General features: G+C 39.6%; 2 protein-coding genes across 7 annotated transcripts in view; one reads left to right on the forward strand and one right to left on the reverse strand.

Annotated features, from left to right (window-relative positions):
* The window catches only part of SEL1L2 (SEL1L2 adaptor subunit of SYVN1 ubiquitin ligase), a 149,889-nt gene extending 146,581 nt beyond the window's left edge, over nucleotides 1–3,308 (reverse strand). Inside the window, exon 1 of one of the 2 annotated variants that reach the window (XM_055373548.2) lies at nucleotides 3,053–3,308. The gene's annotated coding sequence lies outside the window, so the exon portion shown is untranslated. The remainder of the gene's footprint in view (nucleotides 1–3,052) is intronic. The other variant, XM_055373543.2, reaches the window with a different exon arrangement.
* A 161-nt stretch (nucleotides 3,309–3,469) lies between these two features.
* Nucleotides 3,470–22,900, forward strand: part of MACROD2 (mono-ADP ribosylhydrolase 2) — a 2,087,937-nt gene continuing 2,068,506 nt past the window's right edge. For 3 of the 5 annotated variants that reach the window (XM_031004864.3, XM_055373554.2, XM_063702178.1), the window contains exons 1-2: nucleotides 3,496–3,818; nucleotides 10,317–10,433. In XM_031004864.3, coding sequence (XP_030860724.3) covers nucleotides 3,773–3,818; nucleotides 10,317–10,433 — 163 coding nt within the window. In that variant the 5' untranslated portion in view covers nucleotides 3,496–3,772. Of the gene's footprint in view, nucleotides 3,819–10,316; nucleotides 10,434–22,900 lie in introns of all 5 variants that reach the window. The other 2 variants (XM_055373553.2, XM_019017390.4) reach the window with 2 other exon arrangements.

Here is a 22,900-nt window from a genome sequence, read left to right on the forward strand (position 1 = left end):
CAGAGATTGTGCCACTGCAATGCAGCCTGAGCGACAGAGTGAGACTCCATCTCAAAACAACAACAACAAACCCAAACTGCTTTATAGGAAAATCAATGAGCAATGAAGGCATATAAGGGGAAACGGCAAACAAAGGTCAGGTAGGGTCAGAGTCAGGGAAGGCTTTGCTAGGGAGTGATGTTCAAGTTGAAATATGAAGAACGAGAGTGAGTCAGCTAAAACAAATCATGTCCCAGGTGTTGCAATGAACATGTTAAAAGGCTATGTGGGCCGGGTGCCGTGGTTCATGCCTGTAATCCCAGTACTTTGGGAGGCTGAGGCAGGTGGGTCATCTGAGGTCAGGAGTTCAAGACCAGCCTGGCCAACATGGTGAAATCCTGTCTCTACTAAAAATACAAAAATTAGCCGGGTATGGTGGTAGATGCCTGTAATCTCAGCTACTCGGGAGGCTGAGGCAGGAGAACTGCTTGAACCTGGGAGGCAGAGGTTGCAGTGAGCCAAGATCGCACCATTGCATTCCAGCCTGGGCAACAAGGGTGAAACTCTGTCTCAAAAAAGAAAAAGGTTATATGGTGTTCCAGAACATGAAATGATGCTCTGTGGGCTGGAATCAGAGACTGGGGAATGGGGGTGGTATGGAGCATAGTATAAAATAAGGCTGGGTTAGTAGGTGATAGTCACTCCATTCTTAATAATTTAATTGTTATAAAAAGACTGTATTAGCCTGTATGCAACAAAATAATATAGACTGGGTGACTTTACACAGCAGAAATTAATTTTCTCAGTTCTGATGGCTAGAAATCTGAGACCAGGTTCTGGTGAGGGTCTTCTTCCTGCTTGCAGATGGCTACCTTCTTGCTGTGTCCTCATATAGCAGGGAAAGGGGGTGGGAGGAGAGGATGAAAGAGATCTCCCTCTTCTTATAAGGCCTCAGTCCTATTAACCTCACTCACCCTTATGACCTCATTTAAACTTAATTACTTCCTAAAGACCTAATCTCCACATTTAGTTACATTGGAGATTAGGGCTTCAACATATGAATTTTGGGTGCACATAAGTCAGTCCACAGTAAAGACCACCAGAAAGTCATTGAATGACTTACAGAAGTGAGAAGACGTGATCACTTCTGACAAGGTATCACTAGATGCAGTCTAGACAATGGACAGAAGAGGGGCAACAGTGGGCATGAAGGCCACTTAGGAAGTCTTTGCAATAGTCCAGCTAAATTCAGACTAAGTTTACTGCAATGCTATTGGAAAGTAGTGATTCCAGACTTATACAGACCGCTCAATAAAATTGCGTAGGTATAGCAACCGATTCGATATGAGAGTGAAGTTATAAGAGGTACCAGGGATGGTGCTTAGGTTTCCAGATTTTTCAACTAAACGGGTAATGGAGCCATTCGAAGAGATGGGGAAAACTGGGAGAAGGAGCATGAGTTGAGTTTGGTACACGGCACATTTCAGGTACTTTAGGGATGTTAAATATTTAACAGTTTTGAATGATAATGGTATTTTGTCAGAGTGATTAATACTAAATGCTGGAACAAATGCCCTCTACATACTTTTAATGTGCTTTCACACAATAAGAGTTCCAGTTCTTTGAGCTGACATGAGAGAAAAGATAATCAATAGTGTAATGTTCCTAAGAAAGCACATGTGGAAGGACTGGCTGCAGGCTGGAGTGCAAACAGCTTCTCTGTTGAAGGGAAGGTGTCTAGTATGATGTACTTGTCTTACCTTTCACATTTCTACATAAGAAGTCAATATCTTTTCTACAAAATCTGCAACTGTTCCCATATTGCTTAATATTAGCATTGCTATTTGCCACCTTACCCATCCTATGAAATGTTTTTCTTCTCTTCCTCACCTTTCTTTCAAAATCTATTGCATTATCAGGTTTTATTTATTCTTCCCTGGTAATGTCTCTAATCATAGACCTCTATTTCTAGTGCCAATAAATAAGTACATATTTTTATTACTAGCTCAAATGTCACTTCCTTCTTGAAGCCTTCTTTATTTATCCCAAATCTATTTTTTTCATATTTCACAGCATTAAAAGAAAAACAGGCTGGGCACGGTGGCTCATGCCTGTAATCCCAGCACTTTGGGATCACTTGAGGTCAGGAGGTCGAGACCAGCCTGGCCAACATGGTGAAAACCCACGTTTACTAAAAAAATACAAAATTAGCCAGGCATGGTGGTGCATGCCTGTAATCTCAGCTACTCCAGAGGCTGAGGCAGGAGAATTGCTTGAACCTGGCAGAAAGAGGTTGCAGTGAGCTGAGATGGAGCCATTGCCCTCCAGCTGGGCGACAAGAGTAAAACTCTGCCTCAAAAAAAAAAAAAAAAGACAAAACAAAAATTACCTTACCATGTTGTGAATCATCCTTATCAGAGTGTCCTACTACTAAAAATATTCCATCCTTTACAATTCTTTTTGGGGCCTCCCCCCTTTCTTCCTTTTCTCTTCTATTATTTTTTAAAAATGTGTTCCAAATAATTATTTGCCCAATATATATAACAAGTACCCAAACTGCCAAATAAATGTGGATTTACAACATCCACTCAATTAGCCTTGAAGATGATCTGATATCTAGAAACACAACAAATTTGGGGGGAGGGTACCAAACTTCTAAATTATAGGTCACCCTACTCATGTGGTGGACTTTAGTGAAACTGGATTTTCAGAACCCGCCAGGTGAGTATTATCCAGAATCAAGCCAGCTTTTTGGACCTGCGTCTTAACGTTAAGCAATTGGTAGAATAAAGTAAGACGACTTGGCTCTGGTTAACAGGCATCTGGATTTGTTTTGACGTAAGACGTGTTTTCAATGTAACATTTTGGTTGTCCGCAACTTCTTGGTTCTTAAAACCGTCTTGAGTATCGCAGTCTACATTTTTCTTTCTAAACTTCACCAAATTCCAATCAAATTTGTAATTTTCACTACAGGTTTGAGGAGCCAACTGCATACGGTGTGGAACCATTTGCCAATACTTTCATTTCTTTTGGTCTTTTTTAGTTGCCCACCCAGAGGAAAGCATCAGATTACCTGGTAAAAATCCTCCTCAACAGGACAGTTGGAGTGAGCACGGACAATTCGTGTTGACCCTCGGTCTCCTCCCACTTCTACATCCTCCAAGTCCCTGAGGCGGCTTTCCGCTAGCTCGCCCGTCACTTGGCGCACCTGGCTCTACAGGCCACGCCCTCAAGTCTTCCAAGAGGCCAGCGGTAAGCGCGGTCCACCTCCCTCTCCCACTAGGCGTCGGCTTCCCGCCGCGCCCCCGTCTCGAGGACAGCTCCAGCCCTCTCGCTCCCTGGCTCCGCCCCCTCCAGCTCCCTAGCGTCGTCGGCGTCGAGCCCGAGCCTGCGCCTGCGCGTGCGCCCTGGGGCCCAAGTTGGGGCGCGCCGTGGCTAGAACACGGAGAGCGGCGGGCAGTGCAGCCAATGGGAGGCGGCGCTGCCTAGCGGCTGGTAGGCGGTGCCTGCGCGGGTGTTAGGTTAGCGCGAGGCGTGACCTAGTTGACAGGCTCTGAGGTGCTGCTGTGGCGGCGTCCGCGGGGCTGAGGCGGGTGGGAGCCGGAGCCGAGCGCGGGCTGAGGGAGGAGGGCGGCGACTGGAGAGCGGCGAGCGGCGAGCAGCGCAGGACGCGGAGCCTCTTTCACTTTTTCCCTGCTGAGTGCCCCCTCCCACCCCTCCCACTCCACACACACCCTGTTTGCCCGTGAGCCTGGGGAACTTGCAGCTTAAAGCCAGCCACCCCCACGGCAACATGTATCCCAGCAACAAGAAGAAAAAGGTGTGGAGAGAGGAGAAAGGTAACCGGCCCGTCGAGTCCTGGGGGTGCGGGCGGTGGGGGTTGGGGTGGGGGCGGGGGTCAGGCTGTGTGTGCCGCGGCGCCCTCCGCCCGAGCTCCCGCCTCGCGCCCTCCCGGCCGGTGCCGCCTCCCTCCGGTGTCCGTGTGTACACACGCGCACACTCGCGCTCTCCGGCGTGCACGCGCCGCCCCTGGCACCTGCAGCTCGCGCACGTGTGGGCGCACGCCCCTCTCTGTCGCCCTCGGCACCCGGTCACCTTCTCCCGAGGCGGTGCTGCGTTCGCCTCGCTCGCGGCGGGGACCCCCAGGCGGCAGCCCCGGGCCCGGCACAAGTTCCTCTGCACCGCAGCTGGGACTTGGGCACTGCCGGCCTGGGTGTCCCGCGGACACGTGCCTGCCGGCGGGCGCTCAGGCTGCAGCTGCCGCTGTGCCTCCGCGCTCCGTGCACCCTCATTTCTTTCCTTCTCGCCCCTGCCCCCCCAGCCCCCAAATGGCAAAGCGTCCCCACCATCGGGTGTTTACCCCTTGTCTAGGTTTCCTTCCTTCGCTGCCGCAGCGTGACTTTTGAAACCTGGAACTCTAGGGGAGCCCTAAAACGAGCGTGTTGTCCGTGAGGATAAGTGCCTTCAGAGAAGTCTGAATGGGCTGTTCTCCCAACAGTGTGTTTCTCTGTATTCCATCCCCATTCATGGGCTGAAGTTGCTCAGAGTAAGATTTTGTGACTAATGTCACTTTGTATGAACCCATCTCTGAATTTTGTGCATATAAGGTTTATCCAAATCAGCTAGATTGACAGTGGCACTGATTCTTTAAGAAACACAAGTGTACGATCCAGCGTCTCCCACCAAGATCTCCCGCTTACCCCATCACAGTTAGGTAATATTCTAACTTGAGTGTCTCTGGCGTTTTTCACCCTCCTTTTCACACCTCTTTCCTTTTCATTCTTTAGCTATTTACAGAAATGTAGCAAAAACTTCTTGCACTCCTATTGCTAAAATACACTAAAACCTGTATAGCAAGGGTGAGGTCTATTGAGGGTAGTGCACATTTCTCCTGGTACCTCATCTTTACAAAAGGATATAGGGGTGACTAGGTATCAAGTTGATTTCCTTGTTAATAGTTCGTTAAAACCTGTAGATTTTTATTGCAATTCCCGGCTTTTATGAACACGAAGGCAAAACAGTGGAGGTAAGAAAGGGAATTAATGTGGAAAAAGAATCCACTATATAGGATCTGCTTCCACAGTGCACGAACAAAGGCGTGAGGAAATTTTTTTTTCAAATTTACTGCAGGAAGATTTAACAATAGAACTGAACAACACAATTAAAATGATCTTTAAAAATGTTGAAAGTTTAGTCATTTAATTACGTTTTAATAATTATGGGTTTATAGAGAGCTAACACTTCTGGTGTTATAAATCAAATGCTGTCGAGAATAATAGCCTGATAGATAAAGTAGTGTAAAATAATTTTGCTTTGTTTTTTTCAGTAGTAGTTACTTTAGTTTCAACACACTTTCAACAAGGATTTACCTTGTGAGCACTGAAAAATCATTTATGCCCATGTTTATTGATGATGCTGAAATGTTGGCTTTGTATAATTGATGATAATGAGGGCAAAACAGTGGAAGACATAGACATTGTTTTCAGTAACATGAATCATTGATGAAATTATAGTGAGTACTTAAGAACTAGTTTTCTGTCGTAATAGAAAAACAGTGTTCCTCAAGTAATAACGTTATAATGTTTCCTTCATTTAACATCTACACAGTTGGACTGTGACCAGCAGGCATTTTAGAATCTTTTTTAATGTCTTGATTTCTTTTTTTCTATTCTAATAATGGAGAATATATAACCAATTTTTTTCCTAAGGAAGCAAATGCACCATTAAATAAGGCAATTAACAAAGTAATTATCCAAAACTAAGTTATTTTTGCATGAAGTTTAATGTTAAAGGAAAACGTTACTGCGATACGAAGACTTTAATGCATATCTCAGTGTTTTTTTTTTTTCAGGATGTCTATGTTTGGAATATTTAAATATAAAATATATATTATACCCCCAAGGAAGAGCTAAGGATTTCTAGTACCATAGTTAGTATTAGAGAAGCTGATGGGATGCATGACCTTTTTCCTTTCAGCCCACTGGGAAGCTGATGGTATAGTATTTTTGCAGCTGTCCTTTAAAGCTAAAGGAAGGCTTACCTACCTCATTGAAATGTCAAGGCATTCTATAAACATATTTTTAACTCAGTATACCATTTAATAAATAGGTCTGCCTACTTAAATGCTTGGTTCACAGAGAAAGGACTCATTGTAAAGGTGAAGCATTCTTTAAATAAAAGTTTTATGAAATGACAAAGAAAATGCATATATATTTGTGGCCTCCAGTATGTTTCATTGTTTAGACAAGTAATTAAGGAGTTCTGAAGACCACATATGTTTAAATAAACATGTTTGATCTAGTATTTTGATTCCTAATTCAAAACCACTAATGTGCATTTTCAAGTATTGCAACTTATTTCATTGTTTTGTTTTAAATTGATCTCGTTTTTAAGTGTTCACACTTCAACTTTTAAATAACTGGAACAACAGAGGCCAGGTTGCATTTCTGTATGTACCTTTTGACATTCACAAAAACTGTCAGTTGCTTCATAATGTCTTTTAACCTGCTCAGTAATATTGTAATAATTTTTTATTTGTGATCTGAGCTTTTTTAGCACTGCTTTGGCATACTGCTAATCATCTCCCTTTTCTGCCTTTATGTGATAATTCTAAATTTACCATTCCCTTCAAGTTTCCTGTTCTCTCAAGACCCTATCCCCTATACTAAAGAGATGACATTGCCTTTTTAATTCACAGAGAAGGGCTGGGCGCGGTGGCTCACGCCTGTAATCCCAGCACTTTGGGAGGCTGAGGCGGGTGGATCACGAGGTCAGGAGATTGAGACCATCCTAGGGAACATGGTGAAACCCCGTCTTTACTAAAAATACAAAAAATTAGCCGGGCGTGGTGGCACACGCCTGTAATCCCAGCTACTCGGGAGGCTGAGGCAGGAGAAATGCTTGAATCCAGGAGGGAGAGGTTGGAGTGAGCCAAGATCGCGCCACTGCACTACAGCCTGAATGACAGAGCAAGACTCCGTCTCAAAAAAAAAAAAAATTCACAGAGAAAATAAATGCCATGTAATATGAACAGTCCTAACATCCTCTTGCATAGTCTCATTGGTCTGTTCCTTTACATGTCCTTTTGACTTTGTTCTATCTTAGAGGAAGGACTTTTCTTCCTTGTGTGTAAGATGAATCTTTCTGCTTGTGCTCTTTATCCCATGTCTTGTATTCTTTGAGTTCTTGCACCATCATGTATTCTTTCTTGGGTATGTTTAATTTCTTGGTGTCTTCAGGTTCCTCTCCATTGCCTGTAACAGTGCTCGGATCTCTTCCACCTTAGAGTCACTTTTCTTTCATAGGGCTTCACGTGAACTTGGAGTTGCTGTTCTCACTTTCCTTCTTTTGCTCAGTCCTTCATTGTCTTCTGGATTTCCGTTATATTCTAATGAAACTAATGTTCCTGAAGTCATTCAGTAGTAACAATCATGATAGTATTCATGTAAGAATAGTTAATATTTAAGCCCCATTTGTATGCTCAGTACTATTCTTAGTAGCTTACGTGGATTATCTCATTTAATTCTCACAACAACCCTATGAGGTAGGAAACTGTATGAGGCGAAATATTGTGAGGTTAAGAGCTTTGAATACCAGTTGCCTGGGTTTGAGTCCTACTTATACTGCTTAACTAGCTGTGGTACTTTAGGTAAGTTATTTGACGTTGTTTATAGTTTCCTTATCTATAAGTTGGGAATAATACCTGCCTACTTACCTCGAAGGGAAACTGAAACATAAAGAGGTTAAGTAACCTACAGATTTGCACCATTTAGATTTGCACCATTTAGATTACAACTCAAACAGCTCTGTTAACCACTTTTCCTCTTTATTCCATGCTGTTGGTAACCACATTGATAAAAGCAGGTTAATGGCTAAGTAATTTTCACTTTTTCTGACCTTCCTGTAGCAGTCTATGGTATTTCCCTTAGTGCGCCTGTAGTCCCAGCTACTCAGGAGGCTGAGGCAGGAGAATCGCTTGAACCCAGGAAGCGGAGGTTGCAGTGAGCTGATATCGCGCTACTGCACTCCAACCTGGTGACAGAGCAAGACTCTGTCTCAAGAAAAAAACAACTCTGTTTTCTGAATGTTTCCTTGTTACCAGGAACTTGCACCCCTGGTGACAACTAAGATTTATTTCATCGTTTTCCTATTTGTGCCCACTTCCTAAATACTGTGTTTTGAGGTTTGATGCTTCCTTCCGTTCCCTCTTCTTTTTCCTTTAGGACTAGAATTTTAGGTTATATTTTCTAAAGTCTCTAGGCTAGACCACTCTTTAAATTTCCAGATTCTTGATTTCAACTTCTTCAATGTCCTATAGGTACCTTAAACTCAATTTTTGTGAATATGTCACCTCTGATTAAGATACCTTTTTTTTTTTGTCGCCTAATATGGCTGAAGTTCTAGTTATAGGAGTGGGAAAAATATTGGTTCCCCATTTTCTGTTCACTTGTGCTTACATTAATACTTCTGTAGTTTATTTCTGTGAAATAGTCTTTTAAAGTGGTTATTTTGTGAAGGTTAGATTACCTTAAACTAGATACTAACTATCCCTGCATCCATTTATCTAAACTGCAATACCTTGTGATACACTGAAAGAGAATTGCAGAGTATGAGAAATAACTGTCTCTCTCTCTCACTCTCTACGTCGTGGAGACCATTGGTATGGTATGGGAGACATGAAAGCTGACATACAGAGTGAAGAAGCCAGTGTCAGTTTATACATTGAATATTGGTAAATATTTCTTCCTTGTTTAGGTTAAAAACGAATGTAAATAGAATTATTTGCATGTTTTCCTGTGTCCTAGTGGGTTGTTTATACACCCTCTGGGAAATGCATAATCAACTTTCAATATTAGTAGTCTATAGGATAAAGGTTAAACTGCTCACAATGGCATACAAGTCCCTGTACAGTTTTGTTTTACTTTTGTTTCCGGCTACTTTTCACTTCTGTGGCCATTCCTCTTCTCGTACCATATCTTGCAGCTTCATTTAGTTATAGTATTCATACCTCCTTTGTTTACATTGTTTTGTTAGTCTGAAATGTTCTTTTTACCTCTTCATGCAAAATTCTTCCTGTCCTTCGTGAACTAGCATACATATTATCTTTTTCGGGGAGTTTTCCTGAGAATGTAGTGTAGTACAGTGGAATAAATAACATAGGGTGTATAGTCTTTGATTAATGGAGATGTTTCTCTGAATTTTAATTTTGGCTCACTTCCTGAAACCTCTCTTGCTTTGGGCAAACTACTTTGCTGTGCTTCATTTCCCTATCTGCAAAATTGGCATAATAATACTATAAATTTTATGAGTTATTAGGAAGATTATTTTAATGAGATATACATGTGAAGTACCTGACCATAGTGAGTTCTTTATAAATGACATCCACTCTAGTTAATTCTAAGATGCAATTTGTAAAATATTTTCATTTTATCATCAAGATATATATATTTAAAGCAGTTCTTATATATCTACACAAAGCTGTAAGTAAATTGATAGTGCAATTGAGGAAATATCTTGGTGGTTGCCTTTTTTTGTGCTCTTACTATTTGTACATACCTGTCTTAGCATTTTATTTATATAGATACTATTTTGTATCTTACTGTGTTAGACTGTTCTTGCAGTTGCTGTAAAGAAATGCCTAAGACTGAGTAATTTATTAAAAAAAAGACGTTTAATAGGCTCATGGTTCTGCAGGCAACACAAGGATAGCATTGGCATCTGTTAGGTCTTCTGGGAGGCCTCAGGGAGCTTTTACTTACAGGGCAAGATGAAGCAGAGGGAGCTTTTACTTATGGGGCAAGATGAAGTAGGAGCAGGCACTTCACATGGCAAGAACAGTAGCACGAGAGGGTTGGGGGGAAGTGCAACACACTTTTAAACAACCAGATCTCACGAAAACTAACTGTCTTGAGGCTAGCACCAGGCCGTGAGGGATCTGCTCCCATGACCCAATCACCTCCCACTAGACACCACGTCACACATTGGGGATTGCATTTCAACATAAGATTTCAGGGGATATATATCCAAACCATATCACTTATCCAGCATATCACGTGGCCCATAGTAAACTGTAGATGTTGATTGAAAGTGTAAATGAGTTTACTTATTTCTTGGACTATCATAAGAGAGTCTTCATCAGGCTTTGATTTTTTTCTCCCCTGGTAATATGAAATTTAACATTTTTTAACATTTAAATATGGAGTCACTGGATTTGCATTGTGTTCTTCAGGACTGTATCAACTCTTTTGTTAGCTTAACTTGGTTAATACTTAAAGTATAAAAATAATTCTCATGTTTAACATTAAATACAAATGGAGATTCTGCTTTTATTTTGCAAGAACGTTTATTGAAGATGACCTTAGAAGAAAGACGCAAAGAATACCTAAGAGACTATATTCCCCTGAACAGCATTCTATCATGGAAGGAGGAGATGAAGGGCAAGGGCCAAAATGATGGTAAGTTTCTCGGAACGTTTTTTAGGTAGATATTTTTCCCATTTCAGGACAATTGTTGACAGAAATGAATAACTGGTGTTCAATAAAGAGATTACTATTTTGCTATTTGAAATTATTGTTTGGTTGTGATTTGTTTTTAGTAACCTACGGTGTTTTTTAAACTTAGGAAAGTATATTAACATAATTTGTGTTCTGAAATATACCACATTTATAATATGGTACTTTTTTTACAGGTCCTTTTTTATTTTTTCTATTCTGTAACAGTTCTTGGAGCAAATGCTATTAGAGATTTGCTGCTTTGGTGGTGTGGCCCTTTGAGTTTGCTTTAAGTTCATTTATGATGAATTATCTTATGTTATTTTTAGGATTGGGGATACAGCTGAAAGAGAGTATATTAGGAAAAATAGAAAAACCAAAGAACATTTCTCATTATTTTAGAGAATATATTTTGTATGATGTGTTATTATGTCTGTATGTAAAGTAATGGTATGACAGAATTTACTCTCAAAGTCTTTATGATTTGGTGGGAATCTAGATTATGTTAGAATATAAAGGAAGTTTTAAGGATTAAAAAGGTACGTGAAAAAGTTTCTAAAAACAACATAATAGATTTAATGGATGTTTAATATGCTTGTCTTTGAATTAACACTTGTTGGTATTAATGATCTGGATGTGAAGTTTAGACAAACGGTGCTTCTTAAGGTACTTAACAGTTGAGAAAGACTTTATGAAATGGACTTGAAACGTGCTAATTTCAAAGGTTGTGGTCTTAGATCGATGGAACTACACCGGGTACTATGGGCCCAGAAAATAAAGACTAGCATGGAATTCCTATGGATAAAATCTTAAGGGAAAGATTAGGCCTTGGTGTCTGTGAAGATAACACATTGACCTGAGGATTTGGGTTTTAGACACAACTTTGTTTTTCTAGAAAGGCAAAGCATGTGGGATTAGCAGTGAAAAGCTGTGGGTTCTTTTAGACCTTACATAGCCTGGAAACGTGTGACCTTGGGCAAGCAGGGTAGCAGCTCTACCCCACGTTCTAATGGGGTCATTGGACAAGCTGATTGGGATGTGCACATCTGACCTGTCTGCCCAGTGTCTTCTGTAAATGCAAGTTGTTTTAAGAATGGTCTGATTCCAAACTGATAAGATTGGCCTTAAGAAGCCCCTGCCTGATCACGTGAGCATCATGGAACCCAAAGATGATTTGCTGCCCACCACCCCGTCTCAGAACAGAAGGGTGGGAAGCCAGAGCCACCTGCATTGCCCTAGCCAGTCCCCACAGTGTAACAGGGTCTCCTTGGCAGCTGTATTCTGGAGTCTGGTTGTTGCTCTGTAAAGACCTTTAATAAAATCTTGTACAAAGGTTAAAAAAAAAAAGGTCTGGTTAAGACATCATTGAAAGAGAGGAGAGTGCTGTGTAATGAAAAGAATACAGGGCTAGAAATCAGGAGAACAGAATTCTGGTCCCCTGTCTTACCTGTGGCTATGTGCCTCTTCATGTTTGAGTCTCAATAATTTCTTTTTTTGTTTATAAGCAACTGGTATTGAATATTTCAGCAGCAGCACTATCTTCTTCTTTTTTTTAAATGGCTACAGGTCGAGTATCCCTTATCCAAAATGCATAGGACCAGAAGTGTTTGGGGTTTTGGATTGTTTGGATTATACTTGCTGGTTCAGCATTCCTAATCCAAAATCCAAAATGTTCCAGTGAGCATTTCCTTTGAGCATTATGTTGGTGCTCAAAAAGTTTCAGATTTTGGAGCATTTGGGATTTTGAATTTTTGCATTAGGACTACTCAACCTGTAGTAAAGGTTCCCCAAATTAGAAAAGAATACATTGAATAGAATAACACCTAACATAGTTATCCTCTAACAAGATACTGCATGTTTAATCCTGCCTCCCAATATGAGCTTTATAAGTGGTTTACAATTGCTCTGTGTGTTTCTTATTTTCCCCCTTATGCTGTTTTAAACTTGAAAGTCCTCCATGGGGAACAAGGTGATGTGATCAAAATTATATTTCTATTTTTCCTGAAATGTTACTTGCTTCTCTCTATTGTGACCCAGAAACTGGTGACTGGCCTCTTCCTTTTTCATGAAGTGGAATGGCTCATTTTACAAGTATTATTTGTAAATATTTATATACAATACACATTTTTCATATGACTTTTTCTTGTTACCTATTCAGTGCTCAGTTATTAAAAAATATTAGTCAAGAGAGTTTTAGTGTTTTAACAGTTTAAAAATCCTTTAAAAATATAAATTTACAAAAAATAATAAAGGAAAACTATACATATGGTTATGTTTGAAACGTTTTAAGTCATTGCTTATACATGTATAAGTAGGTATTGATATTTATTAAATATGGGATTTTAAACTAAGTATTAAAAGAAGTCTATAATTCCTTGTCACTTAGTTTCTAATTATAGGAAATGAACAATATTTATTGGGTTAGGACAGTATATCAGTTTTAAATTTAATATCTTATCATTACTTATGTTTTTATAGAGGACCATTTTTGCCTAAATATTCCTGAGTATTTGAATAGTTCTTGAGCTATTGCTTTTAATTTTTTTCTTGCTTTGTTCAGATTTATTTAACCAAATGCTTCTTGTTATTATAATACAGTAGAAAGTTAAATAAAAAAGAGGGGAGCAGCCAAATATATTTGTAACAATTTGGATTTTAAGCCTTCTTGAAACAAAAGGAAACAAAATATTGCCAAGGAACACAAACTCAGTGTTTATATGGAAAGGGGGAAGCAAGTTTTATTTTGACTTACCCCTTTGGTAATATTGGAAAGCCATGGATTGGAAGAGGAAAGAATGGGAGATGATTACCAAAAAATAAAAATAAAAAAACCCAAAAAACAAAAACCCCATCCAGAAAAACCCATTAAATACATAATTTGCTTGCTGTTTATGTTCATATTTGTTAACTGTTGTTAGCTAATCTCTAGACTTATATATTTCTAATTCTTCCTCTGTGTTACCAATTATGTAATAATTCAATATCATTTGCCAGTTGCTATGTTGTAGGGATTTTAAAATTCTTGTCTCTCCTATTGTATTGTCTCTAGCACCTGGAATGGTGCCTTATGGGTTGGTGGGGCTTAATCGTAAGTTAAATAAGAATGCCTCAAGAGTTAATAATCTACAAGGGACAATTCTTTCTCCAAACTTTTTTTTTTTTGAGACTGAGTCTCACTTACTTTGTCCCCCGGGCTGGAGTGCAGTGGCGCGATGTGGGCTCACTACAACCTCCACCTCCTGGCTTCAAGCGATTCTCCTGCTGAGCTCCTGAGTAGCTGGGATTATAGGTGCGTGCCACCACGCCTGACTAATTTTTGTATTTTTTGTGGAGATGGGCTTTCACTGTGTTGGCCAGGCGAGTCTTGAACTCCTGACCTCAAGTGATCTGCCCATGTTGGCCTCCTAAAGTGCTGGGATTACAGACGTGAGCCACTGCACCTGCCTCTTTTTCCAAACTTTTAATGAGCATTTATAAATATATGTAAAGCTAGAATACAGTCATGTGCCACAAAATGATGTTTTGGTCATTGACATCCTGCGTATATGATGGTGGTCCCATAAGATTATAATACTGTATTTTTACTATGCCTTTTCTGTGTTTACGTAGGTTTAAATACACAATGACTTACCATTGTGTTATAGTTGCCTACAGTATTCTGTACAGTAACATGCTGTATGGGTTTTAGCCTAGGAGCAATTGGCTGTACCATATAATCTAGGTGTGTATAGACTGCATACCATCTAGATTTTTGTAGTATACCTTACAATGTTTGCACAGCAATGAAATCACCTAACAACACCTTTCTCAGAACGTATTCCCATTGTTAAGCAATGCCTGACTGTAGCAATGCATCCATTACCCAGTTTCAACAGTTATTACGTGGCCAATTTTATTTCATCTATACCAGTGCTCCCTATACCTTTCCCTCAGACTATTTTGAATGAAATCACATATGTCATAAATTTTATCTATAAATGAGTATCTGTGTGTATGCATATGTATGTATCTCTAAAAGATGGCATATTTTTGTTGTTTTACTAAAATACTATTATTACCTCTCACATTTAAAATTTAACTTAAAATTTAATTTTTGATATAATTAAATATCCATTTAGTATTCATGTTTTTCCCATTGTCTCATAAAGGATTTTTTCTTTTACAATTGATTTGCTTGAATCAAGATCTAATCAAGGTCCATATATTGCATTTAATTGATTTGTTCCTTAAGTCACTTTTAATCTATAGTTACCTTTCTCTGTCCTTTTTTCCTTCCTCCCTTATAATTTATTTGTTGAATACACTAGGCTGTCCTGCAGAATTTTTTATATTTTGAATTTTGCTTACTGCATCTCTGTGGTATCATTGAACATGTTCCTCTGTCCCCTTTATTTCTTATGAGTTGGTAGTTAAATCCAGAGGTTTGTTCAGAGTTGGGTTTAAATTTTTTTGAAAGAATGCTTTATAGATTATTGTGCATCTTTTTGCATCATATCACAGGGCACATAATGCGTCATTGTCTCCCTCAGTAGTGATAAGATTGATCCCTGGGTTCATGTATTGTCAGCTGAATATTGTCACTAAACTGTCTGGTGTAAAGTTCTCTGAAAACCTTTTACCTAATGGTTTTAGCAGCCATTCGTGATTATTGCTTAGATCCATTACGTTATTAGGGGTTGCAAAATAGTGTTATGTGAATTTTATCATTCCTTATTTATTAGTCAGACTTCTATAAAGAAGAACTTTCTGTTATTAAGTCTTTTATTATGCAGTACAGTTTATAAAGGAAAGCAGAATAAATGCCATATTTCCCTTATTTACTGATTTTCAGATTGAGTTCATTCCCTAAAATCCTCCCCAGGTGACCAAAGAGTTCTTTTTTTAAAATTTTTGACTATCATTTTCAATTTGCCCCTTCCTTCTCTCCTCTTCTCTGTCTCTTCCTCCCTCTTCTTCCCTCTCAACATGTATATTAAATGAGAATGTCCCAGTGGTTAACAGTCTACAAAGGAGGCATATACGTGTGTGTTTGTGCATGCGCGTGCATGTATTTATAGCTCCCATATAAAATACATAGAATTACTAAACAATAGGCCCAGGATATGGTAGAAAGACAAAGGTAGATATATAAATGGGTGGATGGGTAGATATGATAGAAAGATGGCATTACTTCTTTATTGAGACAAGAGTTCTAGTTCTTGGGTTTAATTGTTATGCCTTCTGTTAATCTCCTTTCCTACTACCGTGTTAAGGCTCCACTAGAATACCACCTAGAGAAGCAATGTTATTGTTACACTTTTTGGATGGAGTAGTGTTGGCAGAGATTCTGCCAGGCTTATGCTAATTTTCTCTGACTGGTTAGTATCAGGGAAAGCAGCTATGGCTATAAGTTTAGATTGTCTTTTTGAGTAATTACTTTTAATGTTTATACAGAACAGCAATAGGGGAAAAATAAAATAATAATGAGGATGAGTTAGGTGAAAATTATAAAATTATCTTATACTCAAGTATAAAATATTTTTAAAAATTGGTCATTTAAAGAGCCATCTATGATAATACCATACTGAATGGGCAAAAGCTGGAAGCATTCCCCTTGAAAACCAACACAAGACAAGGATGGCCTCTCTCACCACTCCTATTCAAGATAGTGTTGGAGTTCTGGCCAGGGTAATCAGGCAAGAGAATGAGGTAAAGGGTATTCAGCTAGAAAGAGAGGAAGTCAAAACTATTTTTGTTTGTAGGTGACATGATCCTACATGTAGAAAACCACATCATCTCAGCCCAGTAGCTTTTCCAGCTGATAAGCAACTTCAGCAAAGTCTCAGGATACAAAATAAATGCGTAAAAATCTCTAGCATTGCTATACACCAAAAACAGGCAGGCCGGGAGGTAAGTCACAAATGAGCTCTCATTCACAGTTGCCACAAAAAGAATAAAATACTTAGGAATGTGGCTAACAAGGGAAGTGAAGGACCTCTTCAAGGAGACCTACAAACCACTGCTCAAGGAAATCAGAGAGGACACAAACAGAGAAACATTCCGTGCTCATAGATAGGAAGAATCAATATTACAAAAATGGCCATACTGCCCAAAGCAGGGTATAGATTCAGTACTATTCCTATTAAACTACTATCAACATTCTTCACAGAATTAGAAAAAACTACTTTAAAATTCATATGGAACCAAAAAAGAGCCCAAATAGCCAAGACAGTCCTAAGCAAAAAGAACAAAGCTAGAGGCATCACGCTACCTGACTTCAAACTATACTACAAGGCCAAAGTAACCAAAATGGCATGGGACTGGTACAAGAACAGACATAGACCAGTGGAACAGAATAGAAAACCCAGAAATAAGTCTGCACACCTACAACCATGTGATCTCCGACAAACCTGGCAAAAACAAGCAATGGAGAAAGGATTCTCTGTTTAATAAATGGTGCTGGGAAAACTGCCTAGTCATATGCAGAAAATTGAAACTGGACCCCTTCCTTACACCTTATACACAGATTAACTCAAGATGGATTAAAGACTTTAATGTAAAACCCCAAACTAAAAATCCTGGAAGACAACATATGCAGTACCATTCAGGATATAGGCATGGGCAAAGATTTCATGTGAAGATGCCAAAAACAATTGCAACAAAAGCAAAAATTGATGAATGGGATTTAATTACACTAAAGAGTTTCTGCATAGCAAAAGAAACTCTCAGCGTGAACAGACAACCTACAGAATGGGAGAAAATTTTTATAATCTATCCATCTGACAAAGGTCTTATATCCAGCATCTATAAGGAACTTAAATTTACAAGAAAAAACCAAACAACTCCATTAAAAATAGACAAAGGACATGAACAGGCACTTCTCAAAAGAAGACATACATGTGGCCAACAAACATATGACAAAAAGCTCAACATTACTCATCATTAATGAGTAATGATGCAAATGCAAATCAAAACCACAATGTGATACCAACTCCCACCAGTCTGAATGGCTATCATTAAAAAGTCAAAGAACAACAGATGCTGGCGAGGTTATAGAGGAACACTGATACACTGTTGGTGGGAATGTAAATTAGCTCAACCATGGTGGAAGACAGTATGACAATGCCTTAAAGACATAGAGGTAAAAATACTGTTTGACCCAGCAATCCTATTACTGGTTGTATATACCCAAATGAATATAAATCGTTCTATTATAAAGATAATAAAAGAAGGCGTATGTTCATTACAGCACTATTCGCAATGGCAAAGACATAGAGTCAACCTAAATGCTCACCAATGATAGACTGGATAAAGAAAATGTGGTACATATACACCATGCAATACTATGCAGCCATAAAAAGGGACAACATCATGTCCTTTGCAGGGACACGGATGGAGCTGGAAGCCATTATGCTCGACAAACCCTAACGCAGTAACAGAAAACCAAATACCACATGTTCTCACTTTTATGTGGGAGCAGAATGATGAGAACACATGGACACATTGTGGGGAGTAACACACACTGGGCCTGTCAGAAGGTAAGGATGGGAGGAGTGAGAGCATCAGGAAGAATAGCTAATGGATGCTGGGCTCAATACTTCGGTGATGGGTTGATCTGTGTAGCTGGCCACTACGGCACACATTTATCTCTCTAACAAACCCGCGTGTCCTGTACATGCACCCCTGAACTTAAATGAAAGTTGGAAATGAAAAAAAAATTTGGTCATTTAGAAAGACTTTATATTTCATATTTTTATACATGTTTATCTGTATTACATACTATAATAAAGGAAGCTAGAGAAAAAGTGCTATTAAGATCATAAGAGAAAATCTACTTACTGTTTATTAAGTGGAAGTGGGTCATCACAAAAGTCTTCATCTTCATTGTCTTCACATTGAATAGGCTTAGGAGGATGGGGGGCTGGTTGGTCCTGCTGTCTCAGGGGTGGCAGAGGCAGAAAAGGTATAGGGAAGGTAGAGGGGGAGGCAGGCACGCGTGATGCAACTTCACAGAAATACATTGTAATTTCTGTCTGACTTTTTTGCTTTTTCATTTCTCTAAAAATGTATGGTACCAATGCTTTAATCTTTTTTCCAGTGCTTAGTTTCAGTGCCTATGTCATAGAGGGTTCTATGTCATAAATCAAAACCAGTCTTGAATAATAGGAACCCTTCTGCCAGATTGTCTGATGTCAGTTTGTTTTCTGGCACTGCATCTGGTATGTCTTCTTTCTCATTGTCTGGCACTGGTTTGGAAGCACTCATCTCCATCAAGTTTTCTTCTGTTAATTCCTCTGGTGACCTGGTGTTTGTTAGCTCTTGAATTTCTCCAGGATCTGCATCTTGAAACCCTTCACCCCCTACCCTTTTTGCCATATTCCCAGTCTCTTTCATGATTTCCTTGATTGACTGTGTCATAAATTCTGTGAAGCCATGTGCAACATCTGGACAAAGTTTTCTCCAGCATGAATATTGTTTTGGGCTTGATGGTTTTCATGGCTTTTTCTATAACAGCAGTGGAATTTTCAGTGGTGTAATTCTTCCAAACTTTCATGATGTTCTATTAGGGTTCTCTTTCATAGCATTCACAGTCTTTTCCATAGAATACTGTGTGTAGTGATGCTTAAAGGTCCTTATGACCCCCTGATATAGAAGCTGAATTATAGATACTGTGTTTGGGGGCAAGTAAACCACTTTGACATTTGTGGTGTTGAACTCATGGGGTTCTGGGTGGCCAGGGGCATTGTACAACCTCAAAATAACTTTAAAAGGCAGTCCCTTACTGGCAAGGTGCTTCCTGATCAGGAGCACAGCGTCTCATTATCTAGGCCTTTCTTGTACAACCAAAAGACTGGCAGCTGGTGTTTATCTTTTTCCTTCAAGGTTTGGAGGTTACCAGCCTTATAAATGAGGGCAACTTTGATCATAAACCTGACTGTATTTGCGTAAAACAGCCTGTCCCTTCCTGTTTTAAATCCTGGTGCTTGCATCTCTTCCTTACTAATGAATGTCTTTTGTGGCATTTCCCCCCCCTCAGAATAGAGCACTTTTGTCTGTGTTAAAAAGCCTGTTCAAGTAGATATTCTTTCTCTTCGATTTTTTTTTTTTTTTTTTTTTTTAAGACGGAGTCTTGCTTCTGTCACCCAGGCTGGAGTGCAGTGGCCCGATCTCGGCTCACTGCAAGCTCCGCCTCCCGGGTTCATGCCATTCTCCTGCCTCAGCCTCCCGACTAGCTGGGACTCCAGGCGCCCGCCACCACACCTGGCTAATTTTTTGTATTTTTTGGTAGAGACAGGGTTTCACCGTGTTAGCCAGGATGGTCTTGATCTCCTGACCTCGTGATCTGCCTACCTCGGCCTCCCAAAGTGCTGAGATTACAGGCCTGAGCCACCACGCCTGGCCTCCCCTGTGATTTTCTTAATGGCATCTGGGAATTTGCCTTCTGCCTCTTGGTCAACAGTAGCTTTTTCTTCTATTATTGTGACTTTTTTTTTTTTTTTTTTTTTTTTTTTAAAGGCAGAGTCTCGCTCTGTCGCCCAGGCTGGGGTACAGTGGCATGATCTTAGCTCACTGCAACCTTCGCCTCCAAGGTTCAAGTGATTCTTGTACCTCAGCTACCCAGTTAGCTGGGGTTATAGGCATGTACCCCCGCCCAGCTAAATTTTGTATTTTTAGTAGAGATGGGGTTTCGCCACGTTGGCCAGGCTGGTCTGGAACTCCTGGCCTCAAGTGATCCACCCTCCTCTGCCTCCCAAAGTGCTGGGATTACAGGTGTGAGCCACTGTACTCAGGGTGTGACATATTTTAAGACAGACTTCTTTATAACACATATCAAACCATCCTTTGCTGGCATTAAATTCTTCAGCTTTAGATCCTCATCTTCCTTAATGCTTTAAGTTGTCATATAATGACTTTGCTTTTTCTCAGGTCCTATTAGTCTATAGGTATGCTCATTCTTCTAGCAATCCTGCACTCACATAACAGCTGCATTTTCAGTATGAGATTATCAGTATGAGATTAAAAGATATTTTGCAAAAAGTGCGAGGTTTTCGGACCTGCGGGCATAGCTGTAGTGATGCAAATTTTCTTTCCTTTTTTTAATAATGACTCTTAGGCTGGATTCATGTATCTTAAATGGTGAGGGATTGCAGCTGCAGATCTAAATATCAATCACTTCAGCTTTTTCTTTTAATGTCATGACTTTTCTCTGCTTCTTGGGAGTACTTCCAGCATTATTAATGGCACTTTGTATGGGTCTGTGATGTTATTCAGGTTTATGGTATTGCACTAAACATGATAAAAAATATGTGACAACTGCAAGAGATCCACTTTTTTACTGTGATATGCAATTTATTGGAGAGACAGACTGTTTACGCAGAGGTGTTCAGCCTCACACAGCATTTTAAGTGGATACTCGAAATACTTGAGGTCACCGCGATAGCAATAGAAGGTGGCTAAGAAATATTACAGTAGTACAGTATGTACTGTGGTTAATTTTGTGCAGTTGTGATTTAGTACTGCCTCTTTACCTTTGTTTACCTTTCTCTTGACTGTGAATGGCGCCATGTATGATCTATAAGTGTGTGCATAAGTTTTGATAAATTTTCGTTTTTGTAATAGATTTGGGTATATTTTATGGTAGTAAATGATGAAATAGACTAGTGTCTACATGTATTTTAAGCATTCATGACATACTTTTTCTTAATTTTCGTATTTCTAGACTATGTGGTTTGTCTGCCAGTTTTTTTTTCAAATTGTTGCAAGTCTCTAAAAAATGTTCCAATATATTTATTGAAAGAATCAATGTATAAGTGGACCTGTGCCGTTCAAACCTGTGTTGTTCAAGGGTCAACTGTACTTTCTTTTTTTTTTTTTTGAGACGAAGTCTCTCTCTGTCGCCGAGGCTGGAGTGCAGTGGTGCCATCTTGGCTCACTGCAAGCTCCGCCTCCCAGGTTCATGCCATACTCCTGCCTCAGCCTCCCGAGTAGCTAGGACTACAGGCGCCCGCCACCATGCCTGGCTAATTTTTTGTATTTTTAGTAGAGACGGGGTTTCACCGTGTTAGCCAGGATGATCTCGATCTCCTGACCTTGTGATCTGCCCACCTCGGCCTCCCAAAGTGCTGGGATTATAGGCGTGAGCCATTGCGCCCAGCCGGGTCAACTGTACTTTTCTAAGATTATTTTGACAACGCATCAATTTCATTGTGTATTGCAGTGTGTACCATTAATTATGTAAATTGTCCTATATTAAGCTTTTTTTTTTTTTTTTTTGAGACGGAGTTTCGCTCTTGTTGCCCAGGCTGGAGTGCCATGGCACTTGACCTTGTCTCACTGCAACCTCTGCCTTCTGGGTTCAAGCAGTTCTCCTGCCTCAGCCTCCCGAGTTGCTGGGGTTACAGGTGCCTGCCATCACGCCCAGCTAATTTTTTATATTTTAGTAGAGATGGGTTTCACGATGTTGGCCAGGCTGGTCTCGACCTCAGGTGATCCACCTGCCTCGGGCTCCCAAGGAAGCTTGTTTTTAAAAATATTGTAAAAACAAAACCCCCAAATCTTTCATTTTTTGATACATATAAACATGACTTTGTGTTGACACCACAAGATGGAAAATTCTTTATATTTCCTAAGTCTGTAACTTCATCACATAGTCTACTAGTTTTCTTTTTAACATATTAAATGAATTATGTTAGTAAATAAGGATTTTCCTTAAATACATTTTGGTCAGCATGAACAGATATTTTGACATGGGTTACAGATTGGTGGTAGCCAGAGATGACAACTTTTCCTTTCTTGCTCCCCCATCCCCCCAACCCCCAATAATTTTTGCATAGGAGAGAGTCTTCTTAATGTCTTCTTTCAGATGTATTCATTTAGTTTATTTTTAAGTTGACAGAGAAATTGTATTTCATAATGTTTTTGTCTTTTCTGAAATATTTAGTTACTGAATTTTCATCAACGTGTTTAAAACAAGAATTTAAGTATAGCTTATTGATTTATCTAAGCCTTTGATTTGGAACCAGGTTGAGGATTGCCGACGAAATAAGTAAGAAAATATCGTGCCAGGGCAATGAAAACCTATGAAGATTTTTGAGCAGGAGAGCTACAGAAACTTCAATACGATGAGAATAAATTGGCAACAGTTCATACAATAATTTAGAGGGTATGCAGTTTCCACCCCTTAATATCGTTTTTGCTTCTCCAGAGTTAATTCACTTGCCATTTTTTCCTCCTGCAGATATATCTGTTCTTCTTTCATAGCTTTTCTGTGTTCACTTATCATACCAGTTCCTCATTTAATTTTCTCTGTTTCCTTCAATAACCGAATACATCTGTTCTTTCTTGATTAATCTTTACTTGCTTTTCTTTCTGTTTTTTTGTTTTGTTTTGTTTTTTTAGATAGGGTCTTGCTGTTGCCCAGGCTGGAGTGCAATGGTGCAATCATGGCTCAC

This window comes from Gorilla gorilla, chromosome 21, assembly GCF_029281585.2.
Source record: "Gorilla gorilla gorilla isolate KB3781 chromosome 21, NHGRI_mGorGor1-v2.1_pri, whole genome shotgun sequence".
Lineage (NCBI taxonomy): Eukaryota > Metazoa > Chordata > Mammalia > Primates > Hominidae > Gorilla > Gorilla gorilla.